Below are 23,773 nucleotides of genomic sequence, written 5' to 3' on the forward strand. Positions count from 1 at the left end.
TGTGAACTCACAGGCTGTCAGAATGTTGCAGACATCCTGTAACAAGCAGTTTCAACTCTTCTCATCCAAAGTCTTTGGTCTGCACCGGGCTTAACGGACTAACTTTACAGTACTGATGAATGCCTGAAAAAAGCCTGCAGTTTATGCAAATTATGCTCAGTTGTCTATATTAGTGGGCTCACTCTTATAATTTCAACATAATACAAACCAAGGACATGAAAAAGATTTAACCCAATGCATTAAAGAGACAACAGTTAGCTTGTAGGGGTATCCTATGTCCCCAGCACACAAAGAAGCAAACAAATACAGAAAAACAAAGAGCTTGTTGGATATTATGTTACCACATAATCAAAGTCACATTTCAATGATTATAAGCTTGTGTAAAATGCAGCCAGTCCATAGTTTCTTCTCTGTGACTGGCAATCTAAAAAACTTGAGCAAAGTGTAAAAACCTGGAAAACAACAACAGCCTTCTTCTAACAAACAGCTTAATCACCTTCATTAAGTCTGGATTTCTGTTTTTGTCTTCAAAGACTATGTACTGTGTAGGAAAAATAAAGTGTTTTAGTGATTCAGGGTTTTGTTTAGAACTGTGACAGTTCGTGACTGTGACTGCTTTACCTGTCTTCCTTGTTTATTTGATCTCCAAAGCCCACTGTGTTGACGATGGTGAGTTTGAGGCGCACGTTACTCTCCTGGAGTTCATAGGTGTTGGATTTGAGCGTAACTCCCGGCTGGTTGTGCTGAGTGGGCTCCCCTTCAAACTTGGTGTTAAACAGTGTGTCCATCAGGGTGGACTTCCCCAGACCCGTCTCACCTGACAACACAAAATAGAGTCACTGAATCTTTCCTTCCTTGTTTAATCGCAATAGAGTGTTTCCATACATCAAACTGACCTTATCACCTCTTGATTTCACCACAAATATTTTCAAACCAACAGAATCGTTACTGAACAGGCCTTTATAACTCTGTCAGCAATTAATATGCACAAGCTAATGAGATCTTTAACGAACTGTCATTTAACATAATTCAGTCAGGACCACTTTGTCAAGAAACATAAATGATTTGTGGCTATAAATATTTCTTTAATAGCAGTTATTAATAAGTACTTATTGGTGTTATGTTTGGCTCTTCCTATGTTGATAAGGAAAGCATGAGGCAGGGAGAGAAGCATCAAAAACCAGAGCAGAGCAAGCATCAATGACAACAGAATGACACTGATTAAGTCAGAAGCATAATGTCTTAAACTAGGGGTAATTGACTTCTGTTTGGTCACAGATATGCCTTTATTTTGAAAGAAATCTGGAACTTTAGATTGATCTAAGATCTAAGATTATGAAATTAACTCAACCACAGTAAAGAGAACTTGATGTGGATTGAAAATAAAATGGTAAGAAGTTAAATGTTTGATTGAACAAGGAGTGATGACATTTGATTTGTCCACTGGGCTGTCTGTGTTTTTTAGGCCTTAATTGTTGCCAATTAATGCATTAATGCTGACAGCCCCTATATTCAAACATCCCTTAAATGAAAACAGTCACAAAAAGCAGAAATAGCTGTTCCCTTGCAGATGTATTCTGTCATCCATTTACTGTTAGAGGCTGTCAGATGACTCAGATACAGAGCCAGCTCTGTATGAAATTCTATTTTTATTCATCACAGCCTGACCTGCGGTCCTAGCATGTTAGCCCATTTCTGTATGATATCTCACCATGTCCCTAATCCAAATATCCTATTTAAAATCCAAATAACTTCATGTTTAAAAGATCCAACCACAGTTTGACGTCACTATAGAAAAGTCTTGTCTGCTTAAGGCAGTTTAGAGAGGACTCAAATCATTGTGAAATTGTTAATAACACAACAAAACCCTGTGACTGTGTTAGTCAGCCATCCAAAGCCAAACAGAAACTTTTATATGCATATTATACTCTGCTTGCCAAATTGGAACAAAAGCATAGGGAAACACCCAATCACATGCATTTGATTAAATACTTAAAACTGTTTTCCTTGTGAAGAACATGACAGCAATTAATTTTGACTCCATATTCTCTACATTTGTTTTTTTCTCGCCTTGAATTCTGGAATTATTGCCAGAATAAAGCAGGGATCAAGTTGTTTACCAGTGATACTTAAAACTATGAACAAACATCAGTCTTTTTAGCTTCATAGTTCTACAAAAATACAGTATATACAAAGGCTGAGTGGATTCTCAAAATAGCAGGGATGTTTTCAGCTGGCAGTCGAGCCAAAACTATGACACTAGAAAGTGCTAGAGGGGAAAAATAAAGGCACGGACTGCAGTATTGTGACCAGACCTATAAATAGCAACATGTCACAAAAATGATATTATACAAGAATGTAGTGCTAGGCAATTAATCGAGTTTCAATTTTAACTAATTGATTAATGTTCTGTTTTTTATTTAAGACTTTTTTCATATATATCTTTTTTTTATTTCTTTATACTTTTTAACTGTTTATTTTCATTTGCTGCTTGTTTTCCAAAGTGTTCAGAATGTTCAGGTGCAAAGAGTGTTTCAGATTTTAAAAAAATGCATGTGATAAAGCTGTTGTAAATCAATGAGTCATGTTTAATAATCATAACATCAATGTAAATAAATAGTACCATGATTGTGATTCTTTTTCCCCATTTTCCAGCAGCCCTATAACAGAGGCTCACGTGGAAGTAGGCGATAGCAGGAACCACCATAACAATAGACCAATTTTTATATGAAATGAATATGCAGCTCTTATGTATAGCTTAGGCAAAGGTTAGGTTTCTCTAGTGGAAAATGGGCATCAGCATTGGCGACTTGACCCCACTTGGAAGTCATTTTGCTTGTAGTTTTCTTTCACTGAGCCAACACTGCAACACATGCCAAACAAACTACACTTGCCACACAAGATCATTAAGGGTTTTTTTTAATGTATTTTATTTATTATTTGTATCTTATGAAGGTTATAAATCTTGTGTTGTCTGCAATGCACAAAAATTTGATAATAAAGCAGTAGTAGAGGGCATAGTCTTACCCTTCTCTTGCACTTTTCAGGGTTTTTTTTTGCCAAAGGTGTTAAGTGGAAAACCGTCAATGATGTTTAAAGGAAACAATTTCTCAAATACAACATTACATACCATGTTTGGGTATATATTCAACTATTCCAATGAGCTAAATGGGGTGGGAGGAAAAAAAAAAGAGAGGGAGTGGGATGGGAGCGGGAGATATTCTACTGAGAGAGGGATGGGATTTTTTTCCTACTCTGGTTTGGGATCGGGATGAGACGGGATAATTCCTGTGGGCGTGGGATGGGACAAGAATGAAAATCCTCTCCTGTGTCAACCTCCATGATATAAGCATGTATGAACAAGAAAACGTCCTCTGAATTTAAATCAAATATTCAAACTGAAGTATCAAGTATATAGTATCTCTACCACATACTTCTTCTAAATAATGTCAGAAATATCAACTCAATAATGTAACAAACTAGTACTAAAAAGGTGAAATTTAAAACAAATAAAAGGCAAGGAAAATGGATGCATTGCATTGCTTTCACTAACCCATTTCCCTGCTACGTTGGGCTTTCATGTGCAACTAAAGCAAGATAATTCCCAATACCCCAAATTGTTAGAGCTGTTATGCAATGACACCAACAGCCACAACTCTTTAATATCAAGCCAGCAGCCACTGATTCAGAGTGTAAGATATGAAAAATCCTTCAAAATACAACACAAGGAAAATTAAAAAGAGCCACTTACTCTAACAGTTAAAATTACCACGTAGTTAACTCAATCTTCCACAATGAGCTTTTCAAAAACTGAGCTGCATCTCCAGTACTTCCATGAGATTTCATGGAAGTACTGCTGTATTTAATCAAATTGATTTTGAGTAGTTGTACTTTATAAATCACAGTATGTAACTAAATAATTCTGCTTAATTAAAGCATGTTTATGCATATACTTGTACCCTGTAAAATGCTGTGAATCTGTAGATGTTTGACACACATGCTGAAAAAAAACAAATACGCTATAATCAAGTAACTATAGGCCGTCATGTCTGAGTTTCCTACTCTAACCAAAAGCATCTTACTCACAACCCCTGCTGACTGGCCAAAGTGAATCCAAGCAGGTCAAATGCTGCACAACATGCTTTGAATCTTGTGGAAAAGCCTGACTTTCAATGAAGCAAGTAAGTCGTCTTTTGGCCCTAAGGAGAAGGGGGAAAAAACATTTCTTTACGCATGACAAACTCACCAACACAGAGGATGTTGAAGCAGAATCCGTGGTTCACAGACTTATTGACCAGCTGGTCTGGCATGCTGTCAAAGCCGACATGGCCGGCTAGAGGGACGGCACGAGCACCTTCACCCTAAAAACAAAACGAAATCAGCATGAAGATGCAGGTAAATCATTAGTAATCATCTCCTAAGCAATGCATTGGTATACACATTGTTAAAGCAACATGGTCTCGGGTTTTAATGTGTGCATGATTTTCTCTGACAGGCCAAAATGAGATCTACAAATTAATGGTGCTGAACTGCAAAGAAACAGCAGTATATTACCACAGTTTAAGCCATATTTGTAAATCGCTGAACTCAGGTACAGAGTTGCTCACTTCCTGTTTCCTGAGCTCTAACTCGCTTCCCACAGACGAGACATTTACAAACCACAATGTACATATATGGAAAGAACTGCCGTTTATGCCAAGAAATGTGTTAACAGCAAAGGGTTAGACCATAAATAAATCTTTTAGAAGCAGATTGCTTGACATGAACAAAATTATGTAGGATTTTAGCCAGTGTTGCCAGTTTTTGTGGTTCTATGGGGTTTCTTTAACCTCTACCCTCTTTGGCCTCTCGTTCTACTTTTACACTGCAGTATCTCTGAATAAACACAACAGTGAGGTGTAAAAGCTACATGTGTGGGGGCGTACAGCTTCTGCTGAGCATCTCCATCTCTATGAATCTCTATTCTGCAGCCTACTTCTACATTTAAGAGGTGAAGGAAAGAAAAGAATTTAGATTATACAGCTAAGAAAGGCCTTGCAACCAGCGAAACCTCAGCCAACCGGCCATTATGTGGCTTAACATAACACAACGTTTCTTTCCAATGTGGAACAGGCTTTGAGAGGAAAACATTCCCTTTTGTGGGTCACTTTAAAATAACCTGACAAGCTGGTGGTGCTGCTGGACTGTTGTGGAGTATTTGGATAGTTGAAATGGGGTTTAAACAGCTGTGGGAGTATTTGGAAAACTGGGGGTAATGTGACTGGACAAACAGCCTTACTCTCTTCAGCTGCAAGTGCAACATTCCTGAAACCAATCCTGCATTTCAAAGCAATCACAGCCAAGTTACACACAGTGGGTTTTTTCATTCATTGAGCCGCAAAGGGATATCAAACTGCAAAAGCTTGCTATTCTGAGCAGTCTCTCTGGGTGTAGTGGCTTCCTTTTCCATCCCCCGAACAAAAAACAGGAAACTTTACGCACACTTTTCAAATTGCAGGCCTAAATGCCTATAAACAGCAAGAATCTGCTTTGTTCATATTTCCAAAGCCCATCAGACAACGCCCGACTGGAAGTTAACGGAGCTTACATGAAATAATATAACGGAAATGAGCACCGTAGCCCTGCTGAAATGGGGGCGTTCGGAATGAATGGCCTAGAGATGGCTCTATAATAGACAGGCATTTAATTAGAGCTAGTAACGTGTCTACTACACCGTATTTAAGGTATTTCAGGTGCGTTTATCGTCTGTTTAGGCTAAAGGTGTAAGGATAGTGTATCAGAAGGCTTTCGGAAATAAACACTGGAATAAAAACGTTAAAACGTGAAGCAGTAACGAGGGAGCAGCCTTGGGCCTATCTCTGTTTTTAACGAATTTAAGGGTGAAGAAATGCATTACCAGATTTGTGACACGAAATATTTACAACAATTCCTTTTGATCAGATGCTGTACACCCAATTTGGGTGGAATATAAGCCCGAAAAGCGGGTGGTGACTACCGTTAACAGGCAAGCCGAAATCTATTTCGAATAACGGCAGTCAGCACAATGATACAAATGATATATGTGATACTACAGAGACTAGCAAATGCATTCAGAGGGTTCTGCGTTGCTACTAACGGTATTATCATGAGTAAAATAGACTACTCACCGCTTGCCTCGCTATCTCAGTTGACGCCATGGTAGTAGCTGTAGCCGGAGGATGAACCCTCTGCTGCTCTCTGTGTTTAGCTAAGGGAGCTACACCGTTGAAGTTCATCGAAGGATGGCCCGTTTGAAATGTACCACTTTCACCCAGACATCTAAAACTCTACAAAGAAAAATTAATAAATATTAAGTGTTGTTATCTTGGAAACGTACAACGTACATCAACATGCCAACTTGAAGTTAGATGTCTCATATAAAATATTTTTTTTGGTTTAAAATGTTTTTTTTTTTTCACAAAAGCTTAGTTGGCTCCCCCACGAGAAAGCCGTAATGGTTTCGTCCAAAAGGGGAAGTGGACCACAATCATTAAAACGCTACTATTTTTGTCGAGTATTTGGGACAATTTTACTGTAATGCTGCAATACAGTTTCCCGACTTTCAATAAAAATGTTAATGTAAAAGCAATTTCAGGGCGGTTGCCTTCTTTCAGACTCTAATATCGCCTGAGTTTACGTGAAAAGTCACTGACGGGAAGAAAAATATTCATTTGTATAACTAGGTCTTGTTTATATCTGTTCTGTCTCACTAAAATATGTTCCTATGTAATATTATTACTCCGTATATGTATAATATAATTTATGAAGCGACATGTAGAGAAACGCCTAATCAAGTCATCTGATCTGCAACGACCAATAGGACGAAGGCAGTGAATTTAAAAACGTGCCGCGAGCCTCGTCAAACAAGTTTCATACCAAAACAACCTCATGACCGAGACGCCACGGAGCCAACGGCACAACTGAACATCTGATTCAGGTAGCTAACATGAAGACTGATAACTGAAATTTACATGTCTAAAGAACGTTTATCCTCGCTACGAAATGTGACTAACGAAAGCTGATGTTACTTCAGCTGACTTCTTTGGTTTGTATTTCCAAGTACATTGGCGTCAACTTAAAGCTACCTCTGCTAAGCTACTGTAAGCAATACGATGTTTGGTTTACAGCTAGCTAACATAGCATTGTTAACGATATTGGTGGTTTCATTAAATGTTGTATGGCAGCAGAAACCTGCCTTGTTTATGTATGTTACAAGAAACTTTTCCACAACCAATAACCATGAAAAAAAAAACAAAAGCTAACGCGATAAAGGTTAACGCTGCCTTTTGTTGAACTAAATACGGGATGAAAACAATGTTTGCATTGCTTTTGGAAGCTAGCTCAAGTCGGCTACGTTTTAATTTTACGTGGCTATGGCCACAATAATACAAAACAATTCTGTCTCAATAAATTTTCGTTCAATGGTTTATGAAATATAAAGACTAACAGGAACTTAAGCAATCAAGGATTAATTTATTGGAAATGCACATTTATTAGATGGTTAATCCATGCCAGTATTTAAGTTTAGTACAGACTTAAAACTTCAGTCCTTAAAACACACGATTAAAGTTGAGGATGAACAAATGTCAGACCTGTAAACACACTTTTAAGTCGACGGAATTATTATGAATAAAGAAATTCTTTAGCTGGCATACATCTTTTGGTCCAGCCTAAAACTCCACCAAACTATTTGTTCATTAGGCCAGTACTAATAGCTTATATAGGTAGAAATTAATATCTCCTGGTTCCGATATCACAAGGATAATATCGTGCATCCCAATTAGTTATCATTAGATGCCCCTGCTTACAAACCATGCCTCCTAATTGTTATGTGGAACATGTGTCTAACAGGGTATCTGCAGGATCTTTGAGTATTAAAAGCTGATTCATCAATTCAATAAAAATAAGGCTTTTAAAAAGTATTGAAATGTCTTAATGCAGCACTATAAGGTAGTAAATTTTGCAGCTTTTTAATTGTTCTTCAAAAGGGGTTAGCTGAGTAAGAAATGGGCAGAAATGGGTTAACATGGCAAAAATGGGCATATCAAATTGTGAAATGTTGCGTAAAGTGGTAAAGAGGGGTCACTATTGGCAATAATGCGTCAACAGAGCCAACTATAGTGGCAATATTTGGTTTAGAAGTGGCAAGAACGGGCAAAAAAAGTGTTGGAAAGGGTTTAAAATTGACAAAAAATGGCAAAAATTTGTTAAAATTGGTGGGAAAAAGTGAAACGGTTCAAAATTTTGAAAAATTGGTATAAAGTGGCAACAGTGTAGTTAAAAACTATTCTTAGTTTTTTTTTTTCAAGGCATCTGGAGACCCCCTAGCAGTGTCTCACGACCCCCAAAGGGGTCCCAACCCCAATGTTGAGAACCCAACCACAAGTCAACTATTTAATCAAGTGATATGTGAATGTAAATGATAAGTTGATGTTAGTTTCCTGGGAGATGGTTGGAGAAGGTGTTGGAGCTGAAGCTGCTTCTTAATTTTTTGCAGGATTTTGCAAGTATAGCTAAATCAGCTTTGCAGTGAACCTTTTGTGGTGTAATACCAGCCCAGAGTCTGCTAGTGTTAGCACTGTTATTTGCATACTACAATAAGAAACACTCTTCATTTACTTGACTATGTTGATGACTACTGTGACTATTTTTACCTATATCAATATACAGATTTTTGCAAATTCATCTAAGCTGATACCGATACCAGCTCATCTCGGACCTAAAACTTACTTGGTCCTGCCTAAAACTCCACAAATGTATCTGTAAATACAGCCAATATATAAGTTGTAAGTATTGGCAGAATTTCCGGTGCTAATACTTAATAACTGCCAAAAATGAACTTTTTAAAAGGTGTGCACACTATGATTGGCATTATATTGTTATTGGCAGATGTTATCTTACAAAAGTAAATATCAGCGCCAGCAAATAAAAATCAGCCATACATATTGGTAGTATAAATCACATGGGGCAGGGGGGCACGGGCACACTGAGCCCTGAGCCCTGAGCATTTTGAATGAAGCCCCAAATGTATAACTGCCAGATTGTCTGCTGCCCCACTCCTCTCACAGGTCTGTTTGACTCAGCCTCTCTCTGCAGTGGTGACACTTGGTATTCTTTGCAATAAAAAGGTCTGTGTAAATACGTATTGGCCAAAATGAGTGAAAACATCAGTAATCAAAAAATCAAATATTGTGCACAGGGATGTTTTTAATCTAATACCTGCTAGTACCAATATCATGTTATTATCATGCATCTCTACAAATAACCAAACACTATTTTCCATCTAAGTGTGCAATGAGCTGTTGACTGTATAATGTAAAAGTATGACAGCCACTTTATCCCTTCTTATCTGTTCTCCCTGCATCCTCACCAGAAGGGTCTTTCTTTTGGGGTTGATTTGGAAAGGGTTTCAGAAACTAACATTTATTTTGTTTACAGAAAAAATGGCCAACATAATCTTTGCAGAGCAAGAAAATGCACGTCTTCATGCACCTTCCATTAAGATGCGACAGCGACTTCAGTCAGCACCGGGTATGTAAAAGCCAACATATGGTGATCAGTCCTCTCTTCTTCAAGCATATATGAACATAAATTAATCAGTACCTTTTTTCTCTCCTAGAGAAACTTTTGAAATCTCCTGTGACTGCCAAAACCTTTGCCACTCCTCTACCATCTGGCCGGAAGGCTTTTGGTACTGTCAACAAAAAAATCTCAACGCCAGCAGTCAACCCACAAGAGAAAAAACTTCTAAAACCACAGGTTATTAAATGAACCATAATAGTCTACGCCTGATGTTAGGCTAAAATGTGACCGATTTACCTCATTTTAAATCTACTAACCCATCTCTTGTCTCCCACAGGAAACCAAAGTCAAACAGGCTCTTCAGACCAAAGTGGAGGAATATCCAGAAATTGAAAAGTTTATTCCCTATGACCCATTAGGTAATTATGACAGTGACTGAATGTTTACATTTCAAGTATAGAGGTAAATTTATACCCCATCAGAAATTATACTAAAACTTACTTCATCATATTGGCTTCTGCATTCAGACTTTTAGATGATCATTACCTCCGAATTTAGTCTTTTGAAGCTCATCTGTGTTTGTCATATTATACATTTATTTTTCAACATTTGGTTATCCCCCACGCCTTGATAATGTTATTGATAATGTGTTTTAATATTGTCTCTCTAGAGTTTGAGAAGTACAGCATTTCTGAAGATTTGATTCCTCTCAGTGGCTTCGCTCTACCTGGACTGGCTTGTTTCCCACAAACTCCACATCCACACATAGATGACCTGAAACCGATTGATCCACTTCCAAACCTGTCACCTGTAAAGATGCCAGATTTTCCAGGTAGTATGTTTATGTATGAGTTACATTCACATCAATAGTATGGGATGAAAAATTGCACATCTTTGTAGGGATAGGATCATTCATTTATAGTGATATTAATAACCTTATCAATACTCCTTACTGATCGGAGTCCTTATCAATACCTTGGTGGATACTTTGGTGGAAAGACAAAATGACTTTATTTTTAACAGAAGTGTGGGAGCACTTTTCATGGTCTTTTTGAGCATATGAGGATAACTGACTACAGCAGTTAAAGCGAGTGCATTCTCCAGTTTGATGCAATATATTGATGTGCATGGCACTGATGTTCCCCCATGAAAAAATTATATTTAGTCGCAGAACTCATGGGTCTCAATAAAAAAAAGTTACTGATTTTCAGGGTTTGAAATATAGAGAACCAAGTTTCGATCTCATCCCTACACCCCATCCGTTAAATTGAAGACTTGGAAAAGCAGAGTAATGAAGCAAATGGATAAAATGTATGTAGAAAATCAACAGTATGACTTGCATAATATTTGACTTTGGGCCAAAATATATTTGTCTAAGACTTTGTAAAATATTAGGATTTAGGTTATTTTGCCTTAGGTGTACATCGTTATGTAGCACCGTTAATTTCGTTGACGAAAACTATAACTAAAAATGTTTGACAGCCTTCTTCAATGACAAAAACTAGAATGACTAACAAAAATTAATCCGTGATGACTAAAACTGACAAAAACTAAGTTTAGTTTTCATCAAGATGAATAATACTAGACTGAAATGTAATTTAGTTTTCATCAGACATTCAAAAAAAACATGATATTTCTCCACTGTGGGTAAATGTGTCAAAATACAATGCAGCTCTAGCTATTATGCCTCTTAGCTGTAGAAAGCAGGGACCCCAGGTTTGGCAGGGTGCATAGAACACTCTACCCATGATTAGGTACCAGATTTAGACAAGAAAATAAAATGCTTGGACTTAAAAGTAAGGACTAAATGTGAGGACTTTTTATGGACTCCAACTAGACTGAATTATTTAGAGTTTTCATCGACTAAATCTAAAAAGGATAGAAATGATTAAAATGTGACTAAAACTAAAATGCATTTCATTTAAAAACTAAGACTAAAATTAAAAATGGCAGCCAACATTAACACTGTTATGTAGCCAGCTCTGAAACTCCAAAAGTACAACTCCAATCATACCTACAGTAACTAAGCTGAGTTTTTTTAATCTTGATTAAAAAACAAACGTATAAAACTTTAGTTCACATACCGCATGTATCAAGACTAGAATATTTTGTTAGTCTGTTAGTTTTGAACAAGAACATGTCTCAAATTCTAATTCACAAGTTATGCATATTAAAATCGGATTCTTTCCCTCATATTAATGCTGTCTTTTCCAACATTAATTATTTTGGGTGGGCATTTTTTCATAGGCAAATAGTTTAACCATGACTGTAATAATTATCCAATCCAATGCAAGTAAGCAGTTGATTATACTAGCCTGTTTTTTTTTTTTGTTTTTTTTGTTTTTTTTAATAATCTATATTTCAGATTTGAATCAATCCACTTGCTGAACCCTCTAATCTAAGCGATGTTTTGAAGGCTGTCTCTGAATTTGCATTCAACTGAGCACACCACAACAACTTGATTCATCAGATCAGCACACATGAAAGAGACTGGAGGAGTCAGCCAGTGCTGTGCTCAGAGGCTTCAGCTGTGTATCCATGTTTAAAAATAACCTGAATGAAGATGGCAGCTAACAGTTGTTAAAGCAGAAATCAAACACTGCATTTTCTAAAAATTGATAAAAGGTTATTCAGAGCACAGTGTGCAACCATACTGCTGTAACGTCTGGTGAATTTTTTTGTTTTTGGACTTTGGTTGGATAAAATCATAAATTTAGATTTGCAGATTTATTTTTTTTTCTTGAATGGCTTTGCCCAAAGGGAAGTAAGAGATTGTTGTTGTCCAGCCATTAAGAGATCTGGTTTTTTGTTGGGGTTTTTTTTGTTTGTTTTTTTTCCAGGCCTCATCTTGAGGTTTCTGATGAGGCCCCATAACAAAAGAAATGCTTATCAGCAGGTTTAGTAGCATATCATCACAAAAACACTTGTCTTTGTAGAAGTAATGGCCTTTATTGTTAGATGCACAGTATGAATAATTGGATTTGATATTTTAAGAAGACGTTTAACAAAAGCATCCGTATTTTGCCTCTGAAGTTTTAGATATCATTTTATCCTTCACTTCAGGTGATTGATAAATTAAGTTCTAATAGAGCATTCTGCCTAGAAAGCATCATCAGGCAAAAACCGCATGTTATCACAGAACAGGTACACATGTAAAAATGGAAAATATATATTAACCTTACAAAAATGTAATTTCCATTGCTAATAGAGTGTGATTATCAAACACAGCTGTTGAATTACAGAGCTGAATATCAGGTAAAATAACTTCCTGCGCTCTTCAAGTCTTAAATTGGACTTTTGAAAATTAAGGCTATAAAGTCTTGAAGTCATCTTTTTGGCTGTGAAAGGTCTCAAATTGTAGGTGGTACTTTGAGTAAGACATGCCTTTTTCCAGTAATCATTGCTGACTACATTTATTTGATTTTAGTTATTCTTTTTTTCGTTGTTTACAATCTCCTTAGCTAAATTGTGTTATAAAATATCACTATACAGTATATTGATTAAATTGGGGCATTTAATGTGACAAATCTGGCTATCATTGCCAAAAAATCTTTGCTAAACTATTTGGCATTTCATAAACAGTGTATTAAATCAGAAAGTTCAGTATTGCCTGGTGAATTAAAAAATACTGCATGCCTTTTACTTGTAGATCATTTGCTGCAAAAAGTGGTATTAGTTTTTCCGCGATTCATGTCTTAAACTTAGTTTTTAAGGTGTGTAGGAACTCTTTATTAAACTAACAATATGTCAGACTATGTCGACAGGGTGCTGTCAGCCAAAATTAGTGCAAACTAGGGCTGGGCAATCTATTGAAAATTAGATTAAATCGCAGTATGGCCTAGGCAAAGATGCAATATTTCTTTAACTTGAAATTTGTGTCAAAATACCAATTTAATTTTTTTTTTTTTTTTTTTGCTGCACAGATGTTACAAATTATTTATGCAGTCATCCAAGTTATTTTAGAATAGTCAATAAAAATCCTACTTTTTTGTTCAATTTTCTTAAGAAATATCAACGACATAAAAAATGTGACCCTTCAATACAACAATTCCTTTCCAGTTTGCAAAAAACATAAGACTGGGAGGTTAAGAAAAAAAATTGCATATCATATCACAATCACAATTCCAATATTGGGGGGGATCACAATTACATTTTTTTCCCAATCATTCAGCCCCAGTGCAAACTAGTGCTGTACAGCTTCACCGGTCTCCACAGTTCGTCTTGTTTTAAATTGAGGACTCTGTTCAGTACATTTGCCTTATGAGGTGTCATTTTTATTGAACAGAAAACTGACGTTTTTATTCATAAATTTTTCTTAATGAGAGAGAACATGCACCTCTGTGTTCAACCATGACGCAAGCCTAGAATGCATGCGTTGCGTTGCTTCCAGCGCACACAGCATTCTGCAGAAGTGCATCTCTCCCTCATTATGAGAAATTTACAGAAAAAATGACCGTTTTCTGTTAGGTAAATTGCTTTGAGGTGCTGTACTTATTGAACCGACTATTAATTTCAAAACAAATAGTCCTGAGAAGGAGGCTGTAGAGGTGGGCAGCACTGAGCAGTGCTGGTCTTGGCTCACTGGACATATCAAGTGTGGGGGTTTTCCATGTTGAGGAGCTGAGTCTGAGCGATTTAACTTGCAACTTATGGCAGCCACCATGACAAGACATGCCCTGTTACAATTATGAAAATTCACTTTTTATAGTCAATATAGATTTCCCAGTGCAAAAATTCTATAAATATTTCTTTAATCATTCTATTTTCTGATGTTTTCTTTGTAAAGTGTGGTGCTGCAGGCTGTGTACTTTATTTTTTGTCCTCAAGTATCTTAAATATGAGGAAATAATCTAACACTAAGTACAGGAGTGGTGAGTGACAATTTAATTGCAAATTTTAAACACTGGGTGAGAAAGAATATGTACAGTACTACTTAAGAGGCACCTGCAGCCATTACATATGGGAAACAGACTTTAACCTCAGGTATCATTAACCTACTGTGTCTTTAACTACTATATCTCCTCATTTTCAGATTGCCGCTCGGAGCTTGACGCCTTTCTGCAAACCCTTGATGAGCTGACTGTGGAACTTCCTCCAGAGCCTGACACTGATTGAATGTTTAATGCATGTTTTGTTGTTTTTAATGACTGTTTTTACTGAAATAAAGTTTTATCTTTCACTTCTGTCTTCTTGTGCTGACGGCTCACTGTTGAAGTGTTGGGAAAGAATACCCTGCACTACTTCCTGCTTCCATTAGTGGTCACATGTGAGGGATTCTGGCCATTGGTTTTGCCAGAGATAAGAATGAACTTTGTCTCATTTCCTCTTACAAAGACTAGGAGTCTCGACTTGGATCAGTAGCTCCCTGGGGTACGGGGGGAAAATGAGATAAAATCCACTTCAGACTCTCTGCTTAGTACTTCAGAGTTACCCTGGGCCTTTATTTCAGGGATCTGGACGTTTTATAGTTAATGGTTGATTGTGTTGGAACGTCATTGTGCGCCTCGAACGGCGTGTGCTTTGGGCAGAACAGGTGAGTAACCTTGTCATGGCGGCTGTTGAGTAAATGAGATCTAATAATTAATGTGTGGTTTTCTGGTTCGGGTGGGTACAATGGGACGCTACTTGAAATGTTTGCAAAAGAGGAACTTGGATTTTTGCGTTTTCATGCGTGTTAATGGCTTTTTACGCATTTCTACCCTGTTTGTCGGATGTTTATAAGTTAAAATGAAGTATTTTCCTACTATGACACAGGAGATGGGTCTGCTGGAGGGGAGAGAAGCTGTTCCCAGTGTATAATCTGACACAGATGTCTTCAGGGTGTTGTCCAAATAAAGGGAAGTCGCCTTGAACTCAGCCAAGCAGCATGTATGACAGCAGATCGGATGATGCTGGATCTGAACCAGCTGTCAGCAATGCGGACGCCCACGGCAGCAGGGGGTCCAGACAGGGCTCCGTTGTGGAGCGGCTCTCGAGGTATGGCATGCAGGTCATGCCGGGTGCTTTCCAGCCGCAGCGTAGGTCGCGGCTGCAGAGGCAGAGAGAGGTCACTGACAGCTCCGCGCACGGAGAACTGCAGAGAGAAGCTCCGGAGAGAAGCTCGCTCACACCGGCTATGCGTAAAAAGTACCTGAAAGAGCTGCTGTTGGGTAACTCATCTCATAGCGGGCTTAGCAGCGTGTTATCCTCACAGTCTGACAGCGTGTCCTCAGACCAGGACGCAGACTGGGCTCTGTACCCGATGGAGCACGCCTGGATGCTGAGCGCAGTGGAGGGGAGCTATGAAACCATCCTGGAGTTCATCTCCGCGGACCCACATCTATTGACAAGGAAGGATTTTATCAGTGGATACTCTGTCCTTCACTGGCTGGCCAAGAGAGGACAGGACGAGACTCTGATCAAACTTTTGCGGTTCGCAGAAAAGGCGGGGATCAATGTTAATGTGAACGTGCGGGGCAGCGGAGGGCTCACCCCGCTGCACGTCGCCAGCATGCACAGACAGTACATGGTCATCAAGCTGCTGGTGGGCGCGTTCGGTGCCAACGTCGATGCCATGGATTACAATGGGAAGAGACCCTGGCAGTATCTGGAGGGAGACGCCCCGCAGGAGATGAAGGAGCTGCTGGGGACCTGGGACGATGAGCACAGCCGTGGATATGCGCACAACATTAACAATAACAGCAACATCAGCGGCGCTGGAGCAGCGATTATGACTGCGCACGATGAAGTGGATAGTAGAGAGACTGTGGAGGTCATGAACTCCTTTCACCGGACTACAAGGGGGGGCAGCTGGAGGTTTGGGTCACTGAGGAAGCTGCTACCCTCGTTGTCATTCCTGGGAAATAAGAGCTGAGTGAATATGGGACAGCTCCTTAACTACAGGAGTTATTTTTATATTCAGTGACTTGCAATTCAAAGTCTCTATAAACTCATCACTGATAAGAAAACCCATGCTTACAGGATACATTTAACTGCTTCAACAATGTATGTTGCTTTATTAGTGCTCTGCAGCAACAACTTCACACAAATATTGAATATATTGAAATTTTACTCAATTTCCAACTAAACCTGTACATTTCTTTTGATTTAAAGATTCGTCTTTCAAAAATGAGCGGTAATCAAGCAACTACATGAAACTTGGAAAGAAAACCATTCATGTTTTATATCCGAAACTTGACATTTTTAAGGGGTTCTCAAGCCAATGTGTGAGAAAAATACATCTACTAGCACTTGTCACTGATACATTGAATGAACGCTCTTAAACAAGACTTTTTTTTTTAAGAAACTCGTCTACACTGCACTTCTTCTCAGCATGGTATGCTGCTGACCCAGTTCTGCCCTATGTAAACAACCTAATAGTCTGACGTGGCAAACTTTTCCTTTTTTTATCACCCAAATATACATTAGAGTTTGTCTTTCCCGACAAAACTCTCTGAAAGGCTGTGTTGTCTTTAGCTCAAGCTGCAAACCCAGAGTTCAAATTCCTGCCCACAATCTTCCATGAAAAAGTGACTCAAGTATTTTCTGTGGTCAAAAGGGTGAAACCCCCCCATTAGAGCGCTTCTGTGTCTACAGTGTGTGTCAGCACTTCCTTTCCCCATGGGACTTCTGCTTTGGAAAAAACACGCAAAAGTAAAATTCCTAACACTTGAATAAAGAAAGGCTCTGCTTCATCATTTCAAGTTTGATCACAGATCTTTTATTGTCAAACATGAGCATAACCAGAGTATCTGTACAAAACTGCTGCTCCAGATAGCATGGCTCCCTCCACACGCCCAGGCCCAGCAGCTGGAGGTCCTGGCAGATGTTGGGATGAAGGGATGCTGGGATCCACAGAACCTCATGTTTACAGGCCAAGCTTGGTCCTCCTCCAGTGTCTCCTCTTGGAGTTGTACCTGAAAACACAGACAAAAACAAAACATTTCAGGATGATCATTTAGACTCTTAACCTATCATGACTGCAGAAGTGTCAAACGAGTGAAAAGACAAGTGTAACGCTCGTAACTTAGAGATGAATAACAACTCCTGGTACAATATTCCTTCTAACCTCCAGAATTCTACAATCAATGTGGGTTGTTTGATTAGTTTAATGGCATTTTCTCAGTAATTCATTTACTGAATCATCTTTTATGCAATCAGAAGGGGAACCAAACAAATTTGCCTTACTGAAAGTAGCCAGTTTAACGTGATAGGGTGGCAATTTCATGGAAACTATTGTTTGAACCAAGTTCTGTTTTTGCAGTTAAACTTGTGAGAAATTTAAACAGATCAAACTGTTTTGCATTCTGAGCTTGTTCTGCAGTTCCTGGAAATAAATCTCAATTAAAGGGAAACTACTTATTAGATAAACAACTGCATTGAGCAATTAAAGGAAATCAGCTCGTTTCTCCACCTAAGGTAGGGGTGTCCCAACTTTTAAAAAAAAGGCAAAAATGGAGCACCCTCCCAACACTAATCTATAAGGTCGGTCCACGACCAAAAAAGGTTAACTAGAAAACGAAAAGGTCAGCACTCAGGCTAACAGAACACAACGGACGCATTTTGACTCGTAGGTCTTCTTCAGCCTTGTAGACAAAGAGCGGAAGGGCACCTTAAATACAGAAAGTAACTCAAATAGTACAGGTACATCCTTCAAAATAAGCCTCCTAGTGTTAGCTGGGTAAGACAAACTTTTCCTACATACATAAATACATAAGGATAGAGGGGCCACTTTCACAGACCTCACCTTGAGCATATTAAAGTCAGTATACATAATCTAATGTAGGTTAAAATATGTTTATTGATTTGAGTATACCTAAATGGCAAGTTAAAGGTAAATGGGAAATCATTTCAAGGGTTTTGGGGAAACCAATCAGATTTCAGGTGGCTCTGGTGGGCGCTGGCTCCACCCTTTGAACACTATTGTTACTGCCATTTGCTGCTGTAATCCATCAGTGTAATATCTCACTATGATTTTGGTTTCCAGTGTTAATCATTTACAGTTTTGTCTCCAAAAACAGATTCATTCTTCTTGTCTAAATGTTTACAGAATTAACAAGTTAGCGCCTTTTGCTGAAACTACAAAGTACAATGCAGCCAAGCACAAGTTTCACGTTCCAATATGGGCCGTGTTTTGTTTCATTTCTGTGGGCCAATTAAAATTCGATCATGGGCCACATGCCATAGTTTGGACACCCCTGACTTGAGGTATAAGGATATAAAGCTGCCTAAAAACACCTCCCATCCCTTTGTGATGTCCTGTGTTGAAAAAACCATCCTGGATAACTTCTAATATTAAACCACTTTTCATTAGATTTAATAGTCAAATTAGGCACACATTTAAATTTCAGTTGAAAATATGCAAACTTTTCAGAAGCTGATCTGATGTCAGAGGCCACAAAAACAAATCTTTTACAAGAACTAATGATTTATAGCTGTTGTAATTAACATTCTTGTAAATGTAAACAGTGTCGAACTCCACTCATAAATCAGCCTCTAAAGAAAGCTTTATTTCTCTTCACAGCAGTTCTAGGACTCGATCAAGACCGCCATTATTCCAGCAACTAATAACGATGACAGACTTGTGCAAAAACAAAGGAGTAAGCAGATGAGCTGCTTTGGCAAAGAGTGTGATGTTCAGCTAACAGAGTCTCCTCATCACAAACACGGTGAGCAGGAGTGTGAGCTCTGCAGCAGATAGATGCTCTCAGCAGGGTTAATGACAGCACTCTACTGCAACGAAGTGCTGCAATTGCAGACCTGCTTTACATGACATGGAGTTCCTGCTTCTACCCTGCATTAGACAGCCAGTGAGTCAAATCAGCACTTAATGATAGTGTAGAGAGGGAAGAGAAAGCTCAGCAGTGAAGAGAAGTCTGAAAGGCTATTTAAGACACAAGATTCAACAACCTGCTATAACATCTTACAAGATGTTCTAAGTCAAGCTTTTTTAGTTATCATTTAAAAACCAAAGTTTTTGCAGGCCTTAACATAAATTAGTCATCAGATGAAGACCTGTGTAAACAGAAATTTGTGGCACTCTTTATCAGTTAGGCTCCAAATCTTAACACTATAACAATATTCAAATTCTGCATTGCAGAACCTGCAGCTGAAATTCATGGCTCCACCAATCAGAGATTACTGTGACACCCTAGGACTGAGAGTAACATATTGCTGTTAAGTGAGGTAACAAATAAAATATATAAATCTTAAAATAAGGTAGATAAAATACAAACTTGTGTCTAAGTGGCCGTATATCATCATTTCACACTGAGGTAGCTCATGGTAAGTTTACCTTAAATGGTTATGACATAATGGCTTATCAAATCTGACAGGAGCTTTGACTGAATGATGTTGTGGCTGATGAAGGACAGCAGGAAGAGGGGGCGGACGTGTTTTATCCCCCTTTGTTTTAAAGGCGTTCTTTTAACATCCAGGGTAAAGGCATCTCAGCAGAAATTCTGGGGTTACTCTTTAAAACTGGATTTTGTGGTGCTGTGGCAGTATACTATGGTGTGTAATGTTTACTTGAACATATTTGAAATTACACACTGAAGTGTGACACGGTACAATTAAATACCAGCATAGAATCCTTCAATGATAGTATGGTTTAAACAACTCTACAATAACAATCTTGTATCTGATGACTACAACATTAAGGTTGAAGGGTTTTCTTGGCTGCAGTAGTTTCAGGCAAATGTCACTCCACAAAACATTTCAGGTAAAACATTATGGGTATGAGAATGCTATCAGAGAAGGGGCTGAGGATGTAGGACACTTAGCCATAGAACTGGGCAATTAATCGAAAAATAATCAAAACCAACATTTAGAGCCTCTAAGTGGCAAAAACCTGCCATGTCAATTATTTCAATTTTTTGCCCTTTTCTTGGACAACTTTGACTTTTTACATAAAACATTTTCATTTCAGCTGATGTGTGTTTTGATTTCAAATGTTTCAAAAGATAAAAATAAATAGTTAATTTGTGCCTGTTCCTTTCAGCTGTTTGTTTTAAAATTATACAAATATTTACAGTACAAACAGAGTCAGAGGTTGGGGGAGGGAGAATCGTTTCATTAATCATAATTGAGGTAAAAAGTTCAATTAATCATGATTTTGATTTTTCCCATAATTGCCCAGCCATCCTGTAAATAAAATTACAGAAACGTATACTGTTGTATACGAATCAGGGATGCATGATATTACTGGCATAAGCTTAAAAAGTTTATTGAATCAGCAGATGTAAAAGTTTATGCTGATATTCAGAACTGATATTGCAAGGTTTGCTGAGTTTTAGGATCAACAGACCTAGGTCAGATTTAGACTGTGTTCATCCTCATTCCTTAAATGTTTAAGTGTTCCAAGGAATTAAGTTTCTTCGTTTATTTTAAACTTTAAAGTGTGCTTTATGACTAAAATTTTAGGCCTAAAATGGCAAATATTGGCATATCAGCAAAAGCAAATACTGTTAAGGATGCATAATGTGGGCATGATATTAGTATTGGCAGATATGAGCTCCAAAAGTAAGTTATTGATATCAGCTGTGAAAATTTCTTCTAATAGTTACAACAGATATTTGGTCCATGAAAAGCTACCAGTAAATACTGGCTATATATACAAAACAGAAGTTTCAGGTAGGATCAAGTCTTTATTCATCATCATTCCTTGCACTTTAAAGTCTGTTTAAAGAACCTAATAAGTACATCCTCTCATTTGAACTGTGTTTTAAAGAACTAAAGTTTTGGTCTAATAATATCGGCTAAAATTTATTTGTCAATATCGCAATGTTGCATATCAGATAAAGTCCAAATTAGGGCATCCCTGAAATAAATGCTGCTAAATGTTTATATGTTTCAATGCAGAATCAGAAATGTACAGGGAGTGATAAATATGGGTAGTGAAAACAATGGAGCTGTACAATTAATAATAATATCATGACATGAGCATAAGTCTGAATGTACCACCATCAAAAAATCTTATGTGAACAAGAAATCCTGTCTTATAAATTTGCAGTTTACCCATTTTGATACCTCAGGTAAGGATCAAGCCTGCCATCTGTTATCTGTTCATTAGCTGTTGCAAATTAACTTGATGAAAACAATGCTCATTACATGTACAGGCACTGATTAAACATGAACTACTGGCATCATTGATTTAATGTTAATTATTGCACTGCAGTTTATTTGCAGATCTCAGTTTGTTGCATATGACATTAACATAAACTACGAGCCTGGGATGCACGATTAATCTGCTTGTTGTTAAGGCTATTTGTAATTTCCATCTTTACCACATAGTTTTAGAGCATCTTATTCATTAAAAAAAACTGATAAGAGAAGGCTTTACCACCTGCCTGCATCCAGTGTACCTCATTTTCTTTCTCCTTTATATAAACAGGAGTTGCAGCTCAATACCGACCCAGCGTTAGACCTGATGAATGCTTTCACACATCAGCTCCAGCTTCAGCAGATTATCTCGCTGTAAATTTAAACTTACCTGATCTTGTTGCCAGTCTTCATTCTGATCCACTGAGGAATGGGCCTGTTCTGTTTCTGCTTCTTAGCGAGGAAGCGCTTAATCCTGAAAGTCTTGTGTGACGACTACAAAACAAAAACAAACGTGGCCATTAGTGCTAAGTCATTAGACGCATTTATTTTTCTGTTGTACGCCCTAGTTCATAAACTTTGAAGCTCTAAACCTTGTATTTCAACAGTCATCCTCACAGTTAACAGGTCTGGGCAAACGTGTAGCATCACAGGCTGTGTGCCGGTTAGCATAGCTAAGCATCTATCACATAATAATGCTGCGTTATTTTAACCAACATAAAGGTTTGGGAGGGACCATTGTTATATTTACTAACGAATCCATAGATCTGTGCATGTATATATGAACTTCTGCCATGGATGTTTAAAGATTTTGTATTTACCATTTTGTCCACAGTCCTTTCCCGACTATGGCGGTGGTCGAAGAGGAAGAAGGAAGTGACGTAGCGGTTTTATGCTATAAGAGTCCGCGAGACTCAAAGAAACAGCGACACCGCGGGGATTATTTTTTGTTTCGCCTTGGAGAAGATTTGACCAACAAAGCGAGTTTATATGGAAATACTTTCCTTTGAGTTTATTGATTTGGCGCTATCTTGTAATTCTGCTAAAGTTCAGTGTAAACGTCCCCACATTTCTAAAACTAACAACTAATAAAAAATGTAAAAATCTCATAAACACGATACACTAGAAGCATTTGAAATTGATCATCTCCACTTAATAAAATGATAAAATCCTGTGTTGTTTATTTTTGCTGTCTTTTATCATTAAAATATTTAGTTTTTAACTCCGTAAAGAACTTTGAATCAGGCCTGAACAATTTGGGAAAATTATTTAATTGCAGTTATTTTTCAATAATGTAATTGCAATGTGATATTTGATTATTTCTTTAAACTAAATTATGTAGTAAACTAGGTCTGAACGATTCTGAAAAAAAAAAATAATTATTTTTAATACATCTTGCAAATTGGGTTTGAATTGTATCAAATGGAATGATAATTTTCAGGTCATTCTCCAGAAAGGTATTCAGTAAATGAGAAAAGTAGGATTTTTATGCAAACTGTTCTAATAAAATAGAAACTTGAATGTTTGCACGTGTAGAACATAACATCTCTGCTGGGAAAAAACGCATTTAGACATGGTATTTAGACACACATTTCAGGTTAGAGAAATACTGCACCCCCTGCAATTTGAAAACTGCAGTAGGACTTAGCCTTATTTTAAAGTGCTTTATGTATGAATTGTGCTCTAACAAAAGCTTGCCATAAATATTAAGCTCTTATATAAAACAATTAGATATTATTTAGCATACAGCATAGTGACCTCAACCACAGAAATGGAGTGTAAACTGTTTTTTAACAAGTAAATATTGATCTATTTTAATTAAAAGAGAATAAAGGTATTTATCAGAAGTTTACTTGTGAGTGTGCCAACAATACTTATTTTATTCTGGCAGCCTGGCTTGCAAAAGATATATAATTTCATTTGTCAGGCTTGTAAAAGTAAGGTTTTTTTGTGTTGCACCAATGTAGTTTTAAGTTTTGTAAACTACACCACAAAATGGATGTGTATTACTTTATTAGGATGCTTGAAAGTTTGTTTAAAAACCTGAACTACCATAGTACACAACAAGAAGTCAGTTTTTCCTATATGGAACCTTTTAAAAAAACAACAATTACATTTATTTTCATTTATTGAAAGAAAACCAATGCATTTCCAG

The 23,773-nt window shown here is 37.6% G+C and overlaps 4 protein-coding genes across 7 annotated transcripts in view; 2 read left to right on the forward strand and 2 right to left on the reverse strand.

Moving 5' to 3' along the window:
• Positions 1 to 6,270, reverse strand: part of sept6 (septin 6) — a 29,058-nt gene extending 22,788 nt beyond the window's left edge. For all 4 annotated transcript variants that reach the window (XR_005992437.1, XM_041797030.1, XM_041797029.1 and 1 more), the window contains exons 1-3: positions 6,147 to 6,270; positions 4,247 to 4,361; positions 622 to 817 (exon numbers count right to left, since the gene is read on the reverse strand). Coding sequence is in view for 3 of the 4 variants with exons in the window: in XM_041797030.1 (XP_041652964.1) it covers positions 622 to 817; positions 4,247 to 4,361; positions 6,147 to 6,254 (419 nt within the window). In the remaining variant the exon portion in view is untranslated. The remainder of the gene's footprint in view (positions 1 to 621; positions 818 to 4,246; positions 4,362 to 6,146) is intronic.
• Positions 6,271 to 6,830: 560 nt separating this feature from the next.
• pttg1 (PTTG1 regulator of sister chromatid separation, securin) lies at positions 6,831 to 14,719 on the forward strand. The gene is made up of 6 exons (XM_041797686.1): positions 6,831 to 6,955; positions 9,457 to 9,549; positions 9,638 to 9,777; positions 9,878 to 9,959; positions 10,211 to 10,372; positions 14,573 to 14,719. Exons 2-6 carry the CDS (start codon positions 9,462 to 9,464, stop codon positions 14,653 to 14,655), a joined length of 555 nt encoding a protein of 184 aa, XP_041653620.1. The 5' UTR covers positions 6,831 to 6,955; positions 9,457 to 9,461; the 3' UTR covers positions 14,656 to 14,719.
• Positions 14,720 to 14,839: 120 nt separating this feature from the next.
• On the forward strand, positions 14,840 to 17,080 carry sowahd (sosondowah ankyrin repeat domain family d). The gene is made up of 2 exons (XM_041797685.1): positions 14,840 to 15,073; positions 15,295 to 17,080. Exon 2 carries the CDS (start codon positions 15,407 to 15,409, stop codon positions 16,391 to 16,393), a length of 987 nt encoding a protein of 328 aa, XP_041653619.1. The 5' UTR covers positions 14,840 to 15,073; positions 15,295 to 15,406; the 3' UTR covers positions 16,394 to 17,080.
• A 136-nt stretch (positions 17,081 to 17,216) lies between these two features.
• Positions 17,217 to 22,582, reverse strand: rpl39 (ribosomal protein L39). The gene is made up of 3 exons (XM_041797687.1): positions 22,440 to 22,582; positions 22,010 to 22,113; positions 17,217 to 17,435 (listed from the first exon to the last, which is right to left on the reverse strand). Exons 1-3 carry the CDS (start codon positions 22,440 to 22,442, stop codon positions 17,387 to 17,389), a joined length of 156 nt encoding a protein of 51 aa, XP_041653621.1. The 5' UTR covers positions 22,443 to 22,582; the 3' UTR covers positions 17,217 to 17,386.
• Positions 22,583 to 23,773: the final 1,191 nt, after the last annotated feature.

This window comes from Cheilinus undulatus, linkage group 10 (assembly GCF_018320785.1).
Source record: "Cheilinus undulatus linkage group 10, ASM1832078v1, whole genome shotgun sequence".
Classification (NCBI taxonomy): domain Eukaryota; kingdom Metazoa; phylum Chordata; class Actinopteri; order Labriformes; family Labridae; genus Cheilinus; species Cheilinus undulatus.